The 19,759-nt window shown below is 41.7% G+C and overlaps 1 protein-coding gene across 2 annotated transcripts in view; it reads right to left on the reverse strand.

The window, feature by feature from the left end:
• Positions 1 to 386: 386 nt before the first annotated feature.
• The window catches only part of prkd2 (protein kinase D2), a 32,081-nt gene continuing 12,708 nt past the window's right edge, over positions 387 to 19,759 (reverse strand). Inside the window, exons 2-19 of one of the 2 annotated variants that reach the window (XM_034548713.1) lie at positions 10,444 to 10,582; positions 10,111 to 10,242; positions 9,768 to 9,967; positions 8,265 to 8,448; positions 8,077 to 8,148; positions 7,878 to 7,895; positions 7,569 to 7,728; positions 7,342 to 7,453; positions 6,852 to 6,929; positions 6,449 to 6,767; positions 5,949 to 6,001; positions 5,781 to 5,853; positions 5,343 to 5,449; positions 3,940 to 4,101; positions 3,673 to 3,771; positions 3,227 to 3,494; positions 2,705 to 2,790; positions 387 to 2,047 (exon numbers count right to left, since the gene is read on the reverse strand). In XM_034548713.1, coding sequence (XP_034404604.1) covers positions 1,823 to 2,047; positions 2,705 to 2,790; positions 3,227 to 3,494; positions 3,673 to 3,771; positions 3,940 to 4,101; positions 5,343 to 5,449; positions 5,781 to 5,853; positions 5,949 to 6,001; positions 6,449 to 6,767; positions 6,852 to 6,929; positions 7,342 to 7,453; positions 7,569 to 7,728; positions 7,878 to 7,895; positions 8,077 to 8,148; positions 8,265 to 8,448; positions 9,768 to 9,967; positions 10,111 to 10,242; positions 10,444 to 10,582 — 2,487 coding nt within the window. In that variant the 3' untranslated portion in view covers positions 387 to 1,822. The remainder of the gene's footprint in view (positions 2,048 to 2,704; positions 2,791 to 3,226; positions 3,495 to 3,672; positions 3,772 to 3,939; positions 4,102 to 5,342; positions 5,450 to 5,780; positions 5,854 to 5,948; positions 6,002 to 6,448; positions 6,768 to 6,851; positions 6,930 to 7,341; positions 7,454 to 7,568; positions 7,729 to 7,877; positions 7,896 to 8,076; positions 8,149 to 8,264; positions 8,449 to 9,767; positions 9,968 to 10,110; positions 10,243 to 10,443; positions 10,583 to 19,759) is intronic. The other variant, XM_034548714.1, reaches the window with a different exon arrangement.

The raw sequence follows: 19,759 nt of genomic DNA on the forward strand, positions 1-19,759 counted from the left end.
TCATTTGTCATTGTTTGACAATGACGATGGCTGTAGTCTAGGAGGCAATCAGGGTATTGTTACCTAAGTAGCTGCTGAAGTGCGCTCATCACATAATGGAAAACAATTCACTCCCTTCGGCTTTGTAGCCACAGGGTCCTTGAGTGCCACTCCGTCTGTGAGCTATAATATGTGTTGCAAAACATTGTTCTCTGTCCTGTGACTGATACGAGTGAAGTTTTGTGTCTACTCAAATGCAAACATAAATCCAGCACATCTCAAATCCATGTTGCATGCATTCTTGAACGTTTTCATTGGACTTAATGTCAGAACATTCAAGCAGACATTAAAATGGACATATGTTATAATTTGCTCTTCTTCAGAAAAGGGACAAAAATAACAGTCTGTCACACTAGCATTGCATTTTATTTCTGAATAATGAAGAGGTCCTAAACCTTACTGACAGTAATGATAATAGTGAATCATAATCACATATCCATCACTGCTCAGTTTTGTGCTTTCTCTTGAGAAAGCTGTAAATGACCATTTCTAGAAGACAGTTATGTACGGATGAATACATGTAACATCCAAGACAAAAAAAATAATATTGTTCAAGGGTTGACCTGTTACCAAGGCTAGGATGGTCTTTCAAACATGGGCTACAGTCTACGCACATTTGACAACTACATACACTTCAGGTTACACATGGGTATAATAGACCATCCTAACTACATGTTTTCTTTTGTATCTAGATAATTCTACTACATAACAGAGACATGCAACATATTGACATGACAGGTAGTCAATCAAACTACATACTGTCTGTCTATGCACTTATATCATAGGAAGATGTTGGCTCTTAACAGTACACAAGTAGCTGTGTGTTTTTTTTTAAAAAAGCATCCATTTACCTGCTAGATGTAAAAGTTCTTCCTTCATAGGCAGTATTTGTACACTTATGTACACGCAACTGTGAGGACATATTATTTAACAATTAAATACACAACAGTCTGATGAGAGTGGGCAACTTAGGCAATGGACTGCTATAATAAGTTCAATCACATGCTTTTTCTAAGAGCCTATTGTGGCTCAAAGCTTGTGGTAATTACCGGAGAATTTGCTGTCACCAGATCAATACCTCCAGTTTTCACTCAAGGCCATTCAATTATGGGGATGGATTTGTGAATGTCGATGAGTTTGACATTTCTGCACATCAGTAATTACCAGCACAGAGGAAGCCTTTTGTCACCGGAAAGAGATTGAACCGGTCTTTATAGACGACATAAAAGAGACTGAAATTCCTGTCAGTCCAATTAAATGACGCCAAAACCAAATGGTACTTCTCTTTTAATGGGAAGCAATTTCATTTTCAATATTCACCATTATTTGTTTTGAAAAAAAACCTCAATGCAAACCGACACGACTACTTTATCGCCTGTGAAGAAGTGGCATTTCCTGCTTCATTTAGTTTTAAGCAAAAGAACTTGCTGCTTTTTATTTGTGTGAGAAATTCAGATTTAAAGTTTACTCTAATGTCATACTGTGTAAAGAGTCAGCAGCACAGAGGATGTGAAAAAGAGTCTAGCAGTCTTCGTCATGAAAATTGTCCAACAATTCAAAAGATGAAAGACGACCAGAGGCAAAAAATTTTTTTTTTTAAACTTGCCTAAGGAGATACATTGGATTTCTTGTTGTAAAATTGAGTGCTTCCAAACCGATGGTGTGCTGTGAAAGTCTTAACAGCTGGCCACTATTCTTATTACCATACAACTTGTCTCTCTTAGGCTCTAGGTCGGCCTCCTTCTCCCTCCTAAATGAATGGGAGTCCTCTGTCTCTCTCTCGTCAAAGGATGCTGACTCTTTCAGTGAGGCCTTGCACATCTGCATCCTCCCCGCCCTCCTCGTCGTCAGAGGCGGGGGCAGGAGACGGAGGCACAAGGTAAGCAGGGTAAGGCAGCGTGTGTTCACGGGCAAACATTTGCCAGCGGCTGTCATCGCTCTCGTGGGTGATATAACGGCCGCCGAGTTTAGTCTCCAGTTCCCGCAGATCCAACCACGCCTGATAGTCCTGAGACATGAGAAACGGGAACAAACAACGGATGAAATTTCAGTTTCAGGAACCCTTACAATTAGATTAAAGTTTAATGGTCTTGTATGCGTTTATAGCACATCATCCGCTAATCACTTAAGCCTGTGCATGTGTGTATGCCTCTGCGCGCGTGTGTGTGTGCGTGTGTGAGTAAGAACTTGAATGACCCTCGTCTTGTCTGACTGCTTCTGAGAAAATAGGGCAGCACCGACACTGAAGCTTTATTAATGATACGATCTTGCACCAAAACAACAACATCAGTGGACTGGTTTAAACTGATGGAGAAGGTTGACCTGTAGACATGTCAGACCTGAGCTAAACGCTCCTCAATGAAGTTCCCACATATCAGCCTTGAGCCTCTGTCTCACCCCTTGGTTGTAAGTGCAGACTCCTGATGTTTATATTTTCCATTTCTGTAATGGCCACAAATTATATTAAGGCGTTTGCAGAAGTAAAAAAAAACAACAACAAAAAAGGTGCAAAATGTTGGCAGTCACCATATCTGCAAAAAGTGCTGCTTCCTATACTTTGAATAGGGGAATCATGGTTTCAGGGAGTGTGATAAAAAAGGGAATAAACCATGTACTAAACAATGTGTATGTTTGTGTGTGCATACGAGTAGTTTCTATATGCTACCTGGAGGTATACGTGGCTGAGACTCTTGTCCACGCTGTAGCGTTTCCTCATCTTAACTTGCAGCAGGTTGTTGATCAAGTCGGTTGCTGGAAACACAAAAGTATACGGATCGGTCTATAAAGTTCAAATGACTAGATAAAAGTAAAATAAATCCTGTCTTGATATTTATTACAAAATCTGTTGTGAAATATAAACATTTGAATTTGTCCTGCTTTGACAGTTCGTTAACCTTCCTCATATACACAGAGAGATATCGCTTCAACATATGATCATTTCAGATAATATAGTTTGTGGTGCTGTTGAACTAGATTAATTTGATAGGTGAGATGTTTGTTTAGTCTACCCTCATTGATATAAATGGGGTGGACAAAAAAAAAACTCAATATAATTCAATAGCATCCTCCAAAATGATCATACGGTGGAATCAACATCTTTCTAAAGAAGGGTTTATTGCAGGGCTGCTGTATTAGACTGAATTTGTGTAAACTAAATGTCCTCTTGTCCCTCCCCCTCATTGTTTACCATCATTGGAGATCTGTTTCCAGGGGTTCGGAGGGTACATGAAGGCTGCATTGTGGATCTGGTCATTGATCTCTTCGTCCTCATTAAAGGGGAATGTCCCACTCAGGCTGACATACATAATGACGCCGACCGACCACATGTCCAGTGAGCGGTTGTAGCCCTGGTTCAGCAGAACCTCCGGAGCCAGGTATGCCGGAGTGCCGACCACAGAGCGTCGGAAAGACTTTTCGCCAATGATGCGAGCGAAACCAAAGTCACACAACTTCACCTGGGGGAAAAAAGAGAAGCGGTGAAATGACAGAGAGGCATTTGAGAATAGTATATAGATGTAAGGAAAAACACATCTGAGCCACCACACTACAAGAGCTATGGATTACTCATTACAGGGTGTCAAATCCATAATGAGAATGGGCTTCAGTGTGTGTACTGTGTGTGCTTGTGTATACCTGGGGGAAGGGATCAGCAGAGGCCAGCAGCACATTCTCTGGTTTCAGATCACAGTGAACGATGTTCTTAAAGTGTAGATGTCTCAGAGCTGCAAGAATCTAGGCACACAAACAGGATATGAAACTTACTTTCTGTCGCATTAGATGAGCATCCAGACACCACACTGGGCAAGCTGCAAAAACAGCAGGTGCAACACTTTCCATGTCAGAGCACAAATGTATTGACGCACGCAAGAAAACCCCCTCGTGACTGGGGCGCATACACACCTGTGTGATAAGGAACTTAGTGAGCCGCTCAGGCAATCTCCCTTTCTCACTGGAGAGGATCATCTCCAGCATGTCACCATGCAGCTTCTCCATCACCACAAACACTTTCTCTGGAGTCTCAAACATGCACTCCAGGTTCACAATGCCCAAGTGACGTAAACTCTGAGAGAAGGAGGAGGGGATATAGGATTATATGGACATTTGCCGATATGGTTGAAAAATGAATGTGTGATAGACAGGAACAGCACGATGGTAGAAGAAACAGAGACAAAGACAAACAAACAGTCAGCAAAAAATGGTAAACCACTCAAGAGGAATTTGAAACATAGAAGTGAGAACAGAAAATTGAATATTACATAAATATGCTCCAGAGATGCCATGAAATGTTCTCCAGAAGGCATATTTACATGATTCTGAGTGGCGTCATTTAACACATGTATTTCACTTGAAAGCTGGTGAATGTGGCAGTCTTTGAGTCTGACAGGCCAAGTGAGTAACTGCCTTTGAGAGACAGGCAACAGACGGATGCTCATCCTGTCTGCCTCCTGCCTCCATCTGCTGGTGACCAATGAACTGTACATTTAAGTATGAGTCTAATATAGAGACCTGGCTGTTCATGAGAGTGAATTGTAAATGTTGCTAAATGATTACAAACAATTGAACTGAATTGATTGTTGAAAAAAAAAAAAAGAGAGCAATTTTCCAAACAAAACATACATTAGAAAACAATTCAACAAAACATAAAACATGTGTTCCATAAATTCACTCCTTTAACTGAAAAAAGTATGTTTCTTTTCACAAACATGCTGGCTTTCAGTAGTTTTAATCAACTTTGATAATTTCTCCAAGAAATTCATTTTCAACTTTATAACTAATTAGTAAATTTATAAAACCTTTGCAATCTGAGCTTTTTGAGCTTTATAGATGGCAATCTGGCTATTGATAAACCGCATAGCCTTGGCTAATGTTTCCCAAACTGACTATCAGTGCTTTGATACATAGTCATGTTAAAACTCTATTAACTATTGAGGGCGGGGTTTTCCTTTCCTTTTAAAAATGGCCCACACACCACAGATTGGTTTGGTCAGACACTAAAGCATCTGTTCCTAAGAAGTACACAGAGGAAACAGTTGTATGTACTTCCTTGAGGAAACCGTTCATGAAATGATTTATGCAGCGATATTCGGAAAATTGAGAATCAGTCAAACTGAATCAAAACAAACCTCCTCAGTGTCACAAAAAACACCAGTACTGGAAGGACTGTCAGCTGTCTTCATGCATGTGCCATTATAACAAGCAACACCAATATCAAATATCTAGCAACGCACCTGGCTGTTACTGTGTCAGCACTAGTACATAAGTAGAATACCCATGTACAGCTACAGTGAAGCGTATGTGTTTACCTGCAGTATGGCCACCTCGTTCCTCAGCTGGCTTTCCTGCTTGGTGGGAAAGCGAAGCTTGTCAATGACTTTGACGGCTACATCCCTGCCCGACTTCCTTTGCTTTCCTGATGCAGAAATGGAAATATTACATTAAAGATGTGCTACAGCACATATATGTGAATATATCGGTCACCCCCGATGTATGTAAAATAACACCACATTCATTTAACATTGTCAAACTCAGAGTGGGTGAAACCGGACTTCCCCTTTCCAGACACATACTCACTTATGCATCAGTGTAGTATATATGGTTGAGGGGTTTGTGATCTATTGTCTTGTATCCTGTTTGCTAACTTTAGACACAATTGTTTCTTATACAGCACTTTATCCTATTAATGTAGACCTTCACAAAATACAGCAATCTAGAGCTCAATCAGTGGACAAAGATCTACATACCTCCATACACTACTCCAAATTGCCCAGATCCAAGGACTTCATCAGCAAATATCTGGTACACTGTACCAATATCCTGTAGGAAAGCAAACATATTTAACACATCCATCATCATGTATAATTCATTTAAAGATTAAAAGGAAATTGCTTAAGATTTACAACAATTCATACCACATTTTCTTGGATTTGACTGTTGGACACAGATATGCTGATAGAAGCTTGTCCTGAAAATACAGAACCAGGAATTGTGAAACGGTTACAGAGTCAAGCGCTAATATCTCCTGTAAAAGAAACACATAAAGATATATTTTGTTAAAGCTATTTTCTACAGCACTAAAGAAAAAGGAGAACTTTACCTCAGCTCAACATACTTAACTTGTGAAAGAACAATTTCGAAACGTTTGCTCTTTATTTGGCCAATGCGTTTTGGAACAGGGCCTTCATGAAGGTGTTTTTGATTAAGAGTTTGATACAGACCAGACTCTTAGTCAAGAGTTGGCAAGTTTGTTTTTTCACATTTGGTCCGCTGTTTCCCGAGCACCCAGTTGGCTCGTGACACGGCAACAGCACACAATGTCTTGGGCACACACGCCCATCCATGAATCTCAAGCCGTTATGTGCCAATAATAAACCTAAGATGCGCTACCTGCATTTCGCTGCGCTCAACTTACTGTGAGTTGTGTTCCCCGCAGCTGGTGGTGCATCCTGAAAGATGACTGGCATGAGAGCCTGGCGAATGGCGCTCTCCCACGCCTTGGCCACCTCGCGCCCAATGCCGCTGTTAGGTGCTACTTGGTTGGGGGAGGGAGGGGTCTGAAGGAGAGGCTGGGGGTTGCTGGGGGACAGAGTGGGAAGGGCGTTGGGGTCCTCCCCTACAAAGTAGCACATAGTGCCTGTGATGAGCTCAAAGCAGTGAGGATTTGTTCCTGTGGGGATCAGAGTGAAGTTGCCAGCAGGACGCACCTCCAGGATCTCGGACAGAGGGATCTCCTGCAAGAAGAAGGACCAGTGAGGTTGCACACTTGGAATAAATAACTTGAGATTATAGCTTTTCATGGAATAAACTATATTTACCTTGTAGTATTTGTTGGTGGTGTTGTTCTGAAATAGGATGATGCACTTACAGTCCAGACGCCAATAGTGCCTCTTTCTCTGTTGGAGGTTGGAGTAAGAAAGCACAGAGGGTGGGGAGTGGGGCACAGATCGAGGCAAAGTTCAAGGATCAATATGAATGCATTTCAAGTTCGGTCCTGACATCAGAGGAAGAGAAGAGTGGCCAGATGTGAACAAGGATGAGCAGGAGCACAAGCTGCTAAATGAGAAGGTGGAAACAAAGAGAAAGGAGACAAAATGAGAGAAAGAAAAGGAGGGTTAGTAAAGCCAGAAAAGGAAGTAAGAACAAGACTAGAGAGGCAGCAAGGTATCCTTGAGGTCAAATACAGAGAATAGTCAGTAAAAGAAAAAGGCAGAAAATAGGCTTTTAGGATTAATTCACCCCACATCTGCTGATCAATCAATTTACTATTGAGGTGGACTGCTTTAGAGTTATGACAAATGTGTTTACCAGTGTGTCCTTATTGCTGTAGTGAACCACCCATCCTTCCTTGATAGCCGTACTGGATCGACGGGTTGTCTGTCTCACCGACTGCACCACCCTCATTAACGGGATGTAAACACTAGAAGAAGGACAGAACTCGTCGGGTCAAATGCACGTTTTGGTTTGTGTGTGCACCGTTATTTTGGTATTCCGATTACATTCCTTTAGGTATTTTCCTAATGTTTTCCTCACACCTCTGGTCTCCGCTGGCTCCGTCCTGGTTGTTGTCAGGAGAGAAGGACCCAGGGATGCTGCAGGACTCGTCCGAGTCATCTATTGAAGACTTGTCTGAGGCGTCGTACTCACTGCTGTAGTCCATTGGCACCTCCGGGTCAGCACAGGGACTCAACATGTCTGGGGCAAAAGAAGAGAGAAGGGGTTAAGTTAACTTGATTTAAAGTGACTGAGTTTTAAATGTTTTGAAAAAATACTACTACTTGCAACTACTATGACCTCTGTGAGAATAATATAACTATACATGCGTCAATACCGGCGACACTTACCGCAGTTACTTCTGTTTTCTGAAAAGATTTTACAAAAAGTTTCAGTCTTGTTAGATAATGTATCATGTATGGTTATTAATGTAACCTAATTATGCCAATGGAAACATGAAGATTAAAATCTAAAGACTTTTATCAAATCCATGCAGGGATAACAGTCATAAAGACATTTGAATGGTGATATATTTTTATATTCCCTCACCTCCAATGGTCTCCCCGAGGCAGTCATTAGGAATCTTGTACACACAGCGTTTATGGCAGTTAAACTTGCAGTCTGAGAGAAATAAAAAACACATTTTGATTAGATTACATATAATACTATTAGATTTAGTTCATATTCGGCATCGCCCTGGACATCCAGAAATAGTCTCTCTCTTTGTCTGTACTCACCTTTGCACTGGAGGCCTTGCCGGAACAGACCTCGGAGAAGCCTCTTGCAGTACTGACACACCGTTGGCCGCGTGTACGAGTGGACAGCGAACGTGTGCGGCACCTTAACCTTGCTCATCAGGATCTTGTCTAAATGAACTGGTCGGCCTGTGTAGAAGCGCCGGGGGTCACTAGGGGTCCGTGGCTAGCAGAATAGAACGGAAACAAAGATCATCAATTACATTTTGTGTGGGTAAAAAAAAAGGACACCATTATTTAATTTTGGCAACAGGTACTTACTAAATAATTATTTGACCTATGAATAACTTGGAGGCAGCCGAAACAAGTTATGAACACAACATTGACATTATATCATCTATGGCGAACTTGTTAGCGAACAACTGAGAGATATATATATATATATATATATATATATATATATATATCTCAGTTAGTAGAGTAATATTTTCCTCTCCTTTAACTATGCTTTTTTACTTTATCAACTCCTGAAGAAAATATCTGACTCTTTATAACTTCACCACTAAGTTCACCAGTAAGTGGCTTCCTGTGTCTGTCTGTTTGGTGCCGAGTACAGCAGGTTTTTAGAGCTTGTTAACCCAAAGCAGCTGCACTGTTGTTTTTAGAGCTTGTCGTCCTACACTGCAGTGTAGGACGACACTAAGAACGGTCATAGTGAAACAAAACAGCAAAGTTGCAGGCCGGACAGCAAGAAATGAGCTGAAACTCAATATAAAACTCCATAAATCCGAGAGGAGCTGCAGATTATAATAATAATAATAATAATAATAATAATAATAATAATAATAATAATCCATTTAATTTATAAAGCGCTTTTCAAGATACTCAAAGACACTTTACATGTTACATTATACACCGTAGACACAGCTACGGGGAGCAATGCAGGGTTAAGTGTCTTGCTCAAGGACACATCGACTAGGGCGGGGATTGAACTGCCAACCCGCTGAGTGAAAGACGGGCATGTTAACCACTAACCCATAGTCGCCCCACTATAGTGACAATTCTCTGTAGCTCTGTATATTGCCATTTAATACATTGTTAGTACGCATATATTCGTTATAGCTGCTTTAAGCTTATGTTTCCTATATAAATACTTCCCTTTCACTTCTTTATTTAGAATAGATTAATAGGGCCCCAATGAATTCATTAATTGCTGATGTTTTTTTTTCTTCTTGATTGAGCTGATCAGTTTACATTGAGTGTGTAAAATCTAGTCGAATGCAGGCGGTTTTGGTTTGATTTTCAGAGGCTTTTGAGGTATCCATCTTACCACCTCATATACCTGTGTTAGAAAAGGTCTCAACCTAAAATGTTTTCAAATCAGTGAGTGACTAAGTTAAAGTGGCTTCACCCAATTTGGGACAACAACATAACCAAAGCAACATTGTTTTATGTGGGAAAATAAATGTTGTCTAAAGGAAAGCCTCTTTAATTGTAATAGTCTAAACCCAAACAGAGCATTGTGTGCATCAACACCAGCAGTACCATTTGTGTGTGTGAGCGAATAAGGCTGGCGTCCTCTGAGCAGTTGGAGGCCGTCCCTAAACTGTACACCGAGTCAGTGGTAGAGAGACGCAGGGACTGGCTGCTGCTCAGGGAGGTTGTGGACAGACGACGTTTGCGAGCTCCACTGCAGTTGTTTGGGATGCTGAATGCACAGCGCTTGTGGTAGTTAAGTCCACATCCTACAGGGGGCAGCATGGACCAACAGAGCAGAAGAGGGGAGGAGGTGGAGAATATTTGGTGAGTGTTACAATTCCTTTCTCAGAGAAACTGGTGGACAACATCGTTTTTTCTTATTCACACTTCATCTCTCTACTTTCCTCACCGTCACACTTGAGTCCTTGTCTGACCAGCCCAAAGAGCATCTCTCCACAGTGATCACAGAAGGCTGGGGCCCGGTATGAGTGCACGTTGAGTGCATGGGGCCGAATCTGGAAATCTTCAAACGTGGCCGCCGCTACAAGAGAAAACAAGTGTACCACGTGATCACAGTGGGTGTCACGACAAAATCATGCAGCTAGCGAGGTAGAATAAAAAATGATTTGAAGGATGAGATAAAGACTGATTTCAGGGGTTGTGAAGCAGAGCAACGACCGTAATAAAAGGGAGATCACAGAGAAATGGAGAAGGAGGAAAGACGAGAGAGCTGGTCACTTACCAGAGAGCACCACCTCCACAAGGTCTCCCTCCTCAATGTCACTGGCACCGTTAACCAATTGCAGGATGTTGTTGGTGGTGGTGTCGTGCTTGAACAGCAAAATCTTGTCGTAAATGCCATAGAAACCGCACTCTGGGAACTAGAGAACAGAAAGTATAGTGGACTTGTTAATAACATTGGATTTAATTTATACCAATAATGTATCCGATATCAATAAGCGCATGTGTGTTGCAGATGTGCCAATCAACAGTTCACTACGCATGCGTTTGTGGCAGAAAATGTTTAGTCCAACTGCATCCAAGAGTGAATACACAGTCTGAACCCATTTCAATTTTAAAACATTATTTTAACGAACGACATTATAGACTTCCTTGAAGAACTAAATATTAGGCTCATGTACAGTACAAGGAACTTTACTTAAAATGTAATACAAATGGCATGCAGCTACCATATTGTTTTTTTTTTTTTACCATATAATCATTTTTACAAGACCCCATAGAAAATAATAACACATATTAAACAAACTGTTGGTCCTTTGAAGCAAAGTGGAGGAACGTGCAAAATGTATTTTTATCAAACTATATGACTAAATATATTACAATTGATCAATTTAAAATGAACTGCAAAGAAAGAGCATGAGAGTAAGAGTTCAGTACATCAGACTGCGTCCTTGGTAACTGTGCCACACGCAGACCACCGACTCTAAACTCAACAGACCGTATATTCAAGCTGAGAGAAAGTACCACATGCACATTTACTTCATAAGATACTCAAACTACACCAAACATCCTAAACTGCCACTGCTCCACTGTTTTTTTAAATGTTATTAACAATAACCAGATCTGCTGTAGCATTTGGAACCATCACATTGAACACTGAACCAGTGCATATGTTCTCAAGCATACCAGTGCATGTATGTTCTCAACTAATTATTCCATACCCCTCTATGTAAAGCACCTGGAATACAGGGCAGCCATCACACACACAAAGACAAGGGTAACCACTGATACACAAGTGGCTAAAGTCCACAAAACAAGTGTTAATGTGGAAAGTAAGACACAGAAGAAACTCAACCCTATCTTCCTGTCTGTTATATAGAAATACACACAAACTTGTTTCCATGAAGCGCTTCCAAAGATATGAGGGATGAGACTGTCAGAAGTCAGCAGAGCAAAGGAGTGTCACAGGGAAACCCTGCTCTCGTGAATACTTAATGCTGTCTGGTTCACGTCAGTGGCCACACACAAACAAAGGGAAACAGAGAGACGGCCAAGCACTGAGCTTTAAAATGTGTCTTTTACACACACACACACACACACACACACACACACACACACACACACACACAGGAAGGGGAACCCTGGTCTCCACCTTGGAAGGACACACATACACTTCATCCTCACTTACCAACAGACACACCCTCTCTTCCCCCCCACTTCCCTTCTCCTAAATACACACACAGCCTCCCTCTCAGTTTCCCCAACCATCACCGCATCTGAAATCCAGGCCTGGCTTGTACCGCTGCCAAGCTACACAGCGAGTCGACCACGCCCCAGCAGCGAGTTACTGCTTCGACCTCACAGTCAACTACAAGTTACGAATAGCCTATGGCTGCTGTTTTTTTTAAAAATATCTGAGAAAAACATATGACACAAGGTTGCGCCAAAAAAACAGCAAGGAGTTAGAATACAAACGGCAGGAGTAAGAGTTGATTACACACACACACACACACGTATATATATAGAGATATGAGAGAATGACATAAGTAAGCAGCGACTGGAGTTGGTCTGCCTAATTTAGCAACTACTCTGAAACATCCATAAAACACACAGTCAACTGTTTTCATAGGGACTATTTCTTTGGTAGCATTTGCTGTGACAACAATTCTGTGATGCCTGTAGAGCCTAGAATTTCCAGAGTAACAGGGACACTGCTTCTATAAAGAGAGGCTGCTGTTGATGTTTTGGCATTTTTCAAAGATGTGAGCCATAACAATTCCAATCATCTAAATTGTAGTGGGACGGCGGCAGAGATGGCCAGATAAAACCAAAACTATCTGCATGTCTGGAAACTGCATGTGGTAAAATAGAAAATAGGCTCTTCTTTGACCCTTTAACCTTAATGTTTCTGGCTTTGAGTCAATTTAATGACACGTACCAATAAGACGAGGCTCCAACTTCACCAAGACCAGACTTAAAAAGACAACAAGGTCTCGACAGGACTGAAACCAGTAAGTACTGCATGGATCGGTACCTGCGATTGCCACAAATTAGACCAACTGCTGCCACTTGTAATTACAAAACACCCACAGATCCCAGATCAGAGGAGACTCCCAGCTCAGCCCGAATCCACAGACAACCCTCAGACAGTCATTTGTAAGCCCCATGCTGCGGTTTGATGCCAGCCTCTCTGCTATAAGCCCCACACCATTACTGCTACTGCTCACTTCTTTCCTGAGCAACCCAAGAAACAAGGCTAGTCATATAATCCTGCCCCGTTGGTCCAGGACATACACAACGCTCCGACCACAACTGCATTTGCCAGGTCTGTGCAAACCACAAGTCTTTACAGCTCAATATCCCAGTTACCTCAGCGAAAATGACAATTTTGTTCTTCTTTTCTGCTCTCCCTGTCCCAGTTCTCAGTAAAAGTACAGCGTGGGAAGAGGACAAAAGCCGCACGTTAATTCTGTTTGTGTCACAAAGATGACATACATAATCACCTTGATCGTGTGTGTGTGTGTGCGTGCTAAAAGGTATTGTTGCAAGAGACTGTTTGTGTGCAAAGTCTGCAGACAAAGAGCCGACTGTATTATCATACATACTGTAGTACAATGTCGTGTGGTTTGCCTGGAGACAGGGCTGTGTCTCTAGCCGGTTTCTTTAGGTTACCAGGGATCAGGTTGCCCTCTTTTGCCCGCCCTATTCCTGCAGCTCTTCGGGCCAATGAAGCCATTATGAGTGAAATGAATTATGGACTAGGCTTTCTTTACCCAAACGCCTCCTTCTTTTTGTCACTCTTAAAATTCCCTCCTCAGTGTCTTGTTTATCAACCCCTACTCACTTTTCTTCTGGGCTGCCCAGCTTTTCCTATCAAATATCAGTCTTGTGTTTTTAGAAATATATGTTTTATGAGCCTTTCTTAAAAAGCAACAACATATAGATGGAGTAAAGTATGCATAAAGAAAGCCATTCTGTCATCTTTTCTGAGCTTCACAAACATTGCCCTCAATGTGGTCCACTTGCAAGCTAATGTAATGTTAAGGTCAGCCAGCGGTGAAGACCAATGTCTTAACTAACTGGTCTTAAAAGGTTTGGTGCTGTGTTCTGTTCGAGACATGGTAAAATTGACAAATTGGCAATCTCTAACTATTTGCAATACAAAGAGAAAACACAGTTCTTTATCATACTGGACTATTTCAGCCCCAACAGAACAGCATTCATAACCAACAAATAACATGGGAAAATATTTAAACTGTACATACTTTCCCCCCTTGCCCATTAAGGAAAATAGGACAGAACCAGACTTTGATGAGCACATGTTGCTTGGATTGCCATGCCAACATGGAATCCTGTGGGTCTCTGTGTGCCAACCATCAATAAGGTCAAACATGTGTCAAGATTACTCAGCCAGTCATTATTAAAAACACACACACACACACACACACACACACACACACACACAAACAAAGGGATCTAAAAACAAGTGATATCACTCCGTGTGTACACTACACGCACAAAACACCTTTCTAATCATATAAGCATGATGTCATGGAACAAGGCTATTGTGAGGGAAATTTGATCTTAAAAGCATCATTTTGAAAACACGCAAAAACACACATAATGCCAAACAGTCACTTCTGGGCTCGTATTGTGTCGGTTTGTCAATACCTCTGGACCACCTCTGCGCCAATGATGCAGGTCACATGCAGAGGGAGCGATTGAGAACGTTTGCATGAGGAGCAGCAAGTGCAGACAAACTAGAACCTGTAGATCATGAAAATTATGACTCAACTCCTCGTGCCTCTTCCAGTTAACTCGTTTGCGCACACACACACACACACACACACTATGTAATTATATTGTGCTCTTGAGAAATGAATGAAGGATTGACGATTTTAGTTAGATAATCAGGACAAAATGTAAGAAACGTAAAAGGACATTCCAGCAAAGGAGCAGCAGCAGAGCAATGCCCACTTCAGCATCAGGTCTGTTGGATTGATTGAGGTCGTCAGGGGTCCAGTTGAGTCGCTTTCACTGTGCTCGTCAAACGGCTGTAGAGCACACTTTCTAAATATAGTGGCCTTTTATATGAAGACGCTGCATGTGTCACGAACACAAAGACTTCAATGTCCTGCCGAGGAAGCCACTTGTTTCTGCTTTTCACCCCCCCCCCCCCCCCCCCCTCCTCCATCACTTCCCCTCCAGAAGCATGAGCCACCTTCGACCACCGAGCCGCACAAACACGCAAGCGTGAGACTCACGCACACACAATCAAATTGATGCAACAGCTTTAGTGCCATCCAACCAAAGCTCTGCTGCAGTTTACAAACATGCAACAAATGTAGGTAGTTACTCAACAAAGCAGAGATTAAGCCGTTATTTTAGTTCAATGACTGACTGATGTAATTATTCATATAAAAGTATTTATGCAACCGTAGAGATGTTATTTGCTCTTTAGTTTTACTTTTTGTAAGGATGTAAGGATGCAAAATGGCTCAAATATAAATGACTGTCTTTGACATCAACACGTTGATGTGTTTTTCCCCTCATAAGTAGAAACTGCACAAGGCCCATGAACTAACAAAGACAGGACTTTTCTGGCCCAGGAGGCCTCTACTCCAATGTTGGGTTGATTGAGTTCTACATCAGTACTATTCTACACACCATAATAAAACATTATTTCTCACTTACTTACACAGGAAGTAGTGGTAGTGCCGATAGCATTAGTTACACTTCATTTTGTAGTATTGATTGTGCTAGGACGTGGTACTAGTGCTATTAATGTTATCAGTTACCTCCACGACACAGGAAACTGCAACCTAGAGAATGTGGTTTATAGCCTTCAAGGGTGTAAATCAACATACAAACTAATGTGGTTCTAAGGAGGAAGAATAGTAGCATTTAACAAAAAACAAAATGAAATATTGCCCATCTATTAAGTTAATGAAGGATATTTCCATGTTTAAGAGCCATCCAACCAGTTCATCCAGACTTCCCACAACAAGGTCAGCATTGAATTATATGATCAGTGCACAAAGAGCACAAGTTATCACATCTTGGTACAATACGTCAGAATAAATGAAGGAATGGTCAATTTCATGTCCCTCTGGGAAAGTAGTAGCCGAGACTAAAATGGAGTAAAACCTTCTCCACTTTAAAGTTCTGCGGTTGTCACTCAGTTTATTTTGTAAATGTGCAGTGTAGATCGACTGGTGGACTGAGATGATACAGAATGCCAGGAGCTGAATTTGTGTTTACACAGAGCACTATATGCTACCAACACTGCAGTTCTGCAGGATCAAATACGCCAAAGTCCAATGATGAAAGCACACGTAAAACTACTGAGAATCTGCACAGATAAAATACAAAACATGCTGCGTGTGACACCTCACGCTCAGCTCTGTAAACAGTGTGACCTCTATATCCTTACATGGCCCTCCACGCCGATGTGTTTCTGCAACAGAAGCTGGTTATCACAACAGGAACCTGATCCAGACAATTTTATAGTCAAGAGGAAACACGCTGCATCCCTTCAAACAACAGACATTGTTTAAACATCCACGTCTTACTGTGTAACAAACCATACAGCCTCCTGCACGCGTGTTGTGTGCCTGAATCCTGCACTTTTCTGTGCATCCGTCTTCTTAAGACACAAACTCACGTTGTTGTGAACATGTCAGACAAAGAACCATGAAAGCTTTCATGAAAGCTGTGAGGGTTTGACATGGCACGGGGCATTCAAATACGTCATCCATCCGACCTCATTAGCTCCTGACAACTTGACGCAACACAGGAATTCTTTCCTTTTGTGCCGACAGCGTTAGTGATGGAACACACACACACACACACACACTAACGAAGAGATGGCGCAAATGACAAAGATCATAGCCATACCTACTCTCCCTCAGTAATCTGTAGTCTGTGCTTAAGTTGGCTTTAAGAAAACAAACAAAGAACATGACCCTTTGTCTTAACACCACAACTAACACCACACATTAAATCACTGCAGTGAACGACAGGTCTGTGCCAGGAGGACGAGGAATTACAATGACGTCAGCTAATCGTTGGCTTGGCAGACACAAAGAAGGAAAACACAATGATGAATCAACACAGAAAGTGTGTACATAAAGGACAGCTGAAAAGGTGCATCACACGGTGCAGTTTACCATGCTCTCATGATGTCACAAACCATAACTTATTCACTTACTTGATAGTTTTACTTTGAGCGTTAAACTTCATGCTGCAACACAAAGACACCTTTCGTCAGAGGTGGATGTTCTAAGTCTTCCTGTTTATTTTGTCCTTTAATCACCCTTAACTTTCCTAACAGACACAAACACACATACACAGAAATAACCACACAGAAGAGAAAGTGCCTGCATGTGGCAAGAAGTACAACGCTTATTGAGAGCTTGTGAAGCAGAATATGGTTTATCAATGGAAATAATACAAATCCAATCACTATCTTTGCAAGGAGACATTAAAAGCTACATGCAAAAGCTGCTTTCTTCCTGGATTTAACGTGTTTCCTGTTTAGAACGGATACTGGGGAAGAACAAAGGTTAGAGTATTGTAACCCTAAGTCTAAAAGCGCATACGGAGAGCTACAGTGGCTAGAGACATCACACAAACCATGACTTTTACAACTCCCTGAATCAGATTATTCATTCGGTCGATGCTATGGTCCAAAATGTCGGTCTGAGATGGCGGGGGTGTTAGACTGGGAAGATGACAGCAAAATGCCCAACACACCCAAATTGTTGGCAGCTGCAGCAAGCTGCGCCCCCAGTTGAAAGCCTGTGTGAGTTACAACAAGAGACACAGGAGGGACTGTTTGAAAGAGTAAAGCACAGCGGCAACCTGCTTTACTCTTGCCATTTTTAGTGTTCGGGTCTGTGCGGCATTCAGACTTTGTTTTCCCCTGACTCGTGCTTTCACTGTGTGTGTGTGTGTGTGTGTGTGAGTGTCTGTGTGTTTTACATTCCTGACCTGCTAGTTTCTACATACCAGAGATGTCTGTGGGAACCTGTGACACTGGAGGGGGGAATGTAAATGCCAGTCTCACCCACAAACATAAGCACAAAGTTATATTAAAAAAGGATTTGATCCAAACCATGGCTGAATAAACAAAACACAACAGCGACAATGTGCATACAGAAATGGAGTTTTACATAAAACCCATAAATGTGCATTAGCCAAAGAAATACAAACAGACTGGGTTCAATACACATAGAAACGCACACTCTATATTAAAACAAACACATAGCAAATTTGACATGTTTTCTGTGTAACACAAGGAACCGTTGAATCCTGCATGCATAAAAAACTGGTCAAAGGTTCAAAATAAAAAAAAGGTTTAAAAAATCCCATATTGTTTTTCCTAAACAAAAAAAAAAAGAGCACGTAGATCCATTTCAGAGTAAATTAAAGCAAAAAGAAAGAGAAATGAAGCATACAGTTGATTGAAATGGACAAGTTTCATAGAAAAGACAGACACCAGTGCAAAACACTGCAGCGAGAATTCTTACCCGCTCAAATAGGAGGACACACATCTCCCCTATTCTCAAAGCACGTCATTGGCTGCCAGTTTCCTTTAGGATCAATTTTAAAATTCTGGTTTTAACTTTTAGAGCTTTACATGGTCAGGCTCCACCGTATATCAATGATCTGATCCAGCCTTACACCCCAGCTCGGGCTCTGAGGTCTGTGGGTCAGAATCTGCTGATGGCTCCGCGCACCCGTTTCCGGACCAGAGGAGACCGATCTTTCCAGGCTGTTGCTCCCAGGCTTTGGAACGATCTTCCGCTCTCCCTGCGCTCAATGGAGTCTGTTGACTCCTTCAAAAAGAAACTTAAGACCCTTTTATTTGTCAAGGCTTTTGTTTAATTGCCTTGGGGCTGCTATGATCGTCATTGAGTTGTCTTGGCCTTTTTTTAAAGTTAAATGTGTATGTACTTCTTAATCTGTGTATTGTTTTATTGTAATTATGAAGCGCCTTGTGACCCTGGTCTGCGAAAGGCGCTGTACAAATACATTTTACTTACTTACACCAAGTGTGTGTCTGTGTGTGTGTGTGTGTGTGTGTGTGTGTGTGTGTGTGTGTGTGTGTAGTTAGTGAAAGGGGCTTAGTCTCAAGCAGGAGCAAAGGGACAAAGACTCATTCTGCTTCAAGCATCTAGGAGGACGGTGAGGTAACATGAGAGGCATGACCAGGCATGAGAGAGGGGTCTGAGGATAAAGGAGACATGTACTGCTATTCTGAACCAGCCTTTGTTGGTAGTAGCTCCCGTCTCCATCAGACCCCACCCACCCTTGTCCGCCTCCCTGTCTTTCCTTGGCTCGCTTTGAGCAGGTAAGCCAATAGGTACCTTGGATTCAATCCACTCTGTGCAATGAACAAGTTATTGATTCATGACAAGAGGGAGAGACAGAAAACAGACCTTCATAAGAGACAGCAGGAAACTAAATGAGCAATAAAATGAGAATGCAGATGCTTATATTAATTTATCAGACTTCCTTGTGATTCAACGGCCAGATTGTCTATTAAGTATTTTATCAAAACTAAACATTAAATTAATTTTGTGTCAAGAAGTTAAAAAGCTCCATTTGGGTAAAACTAAATTATTTCCAAAACCCCAAAACTTTTTTGGGTGAAATTAAGGTAAGATTCCTTTAAGGCTTTGTTGCACCATTTCATAATTATTAGTGTGTTTAAAAGGCTTTTTTTTTTTTTGTCGACAGAAAATGAAGGCGGCAGAGAGATGGAAGGGCCAACAAAGAGCCCGGGCCAGACTCAAACAGGGGACATTGCAATTACATTACCGAAACCCCTTTGCCACAATTCTAGGAAATACTTGGAAACTAATACAACGATGCATTATTTACATTATAAACAACCCAAAGTAAATGTGAATGTAGAACATGGTGAGGTGAGTATAGTAGGTACACCTGCACTACAGTCGAGAGCATACTAGGTACACCTGCACTACAGTATACTAGGTACACCTGCACTACAGTCGAGAGCATACTAGATACACCTGCACTACAGTATACTAGGTACACCTGCACTACAGTCGAGAGCATACTAGATACAC

This window comes from Cyclopterus lumpus, chromosome 13 (genome assembly GCF_009769545.1).
Source record: "Cyclopterus lumpus isolate fCycLum1 chromosome 13, fCycLum1.pri, whole genome shotgun sequence".
Lineage (NCBI taxonomy): Eukaryota > Metazoa > Chordata > Actinopteri > Perciformes > Cyclopteridae > Cyclopterus > Cyclopterus lumpus.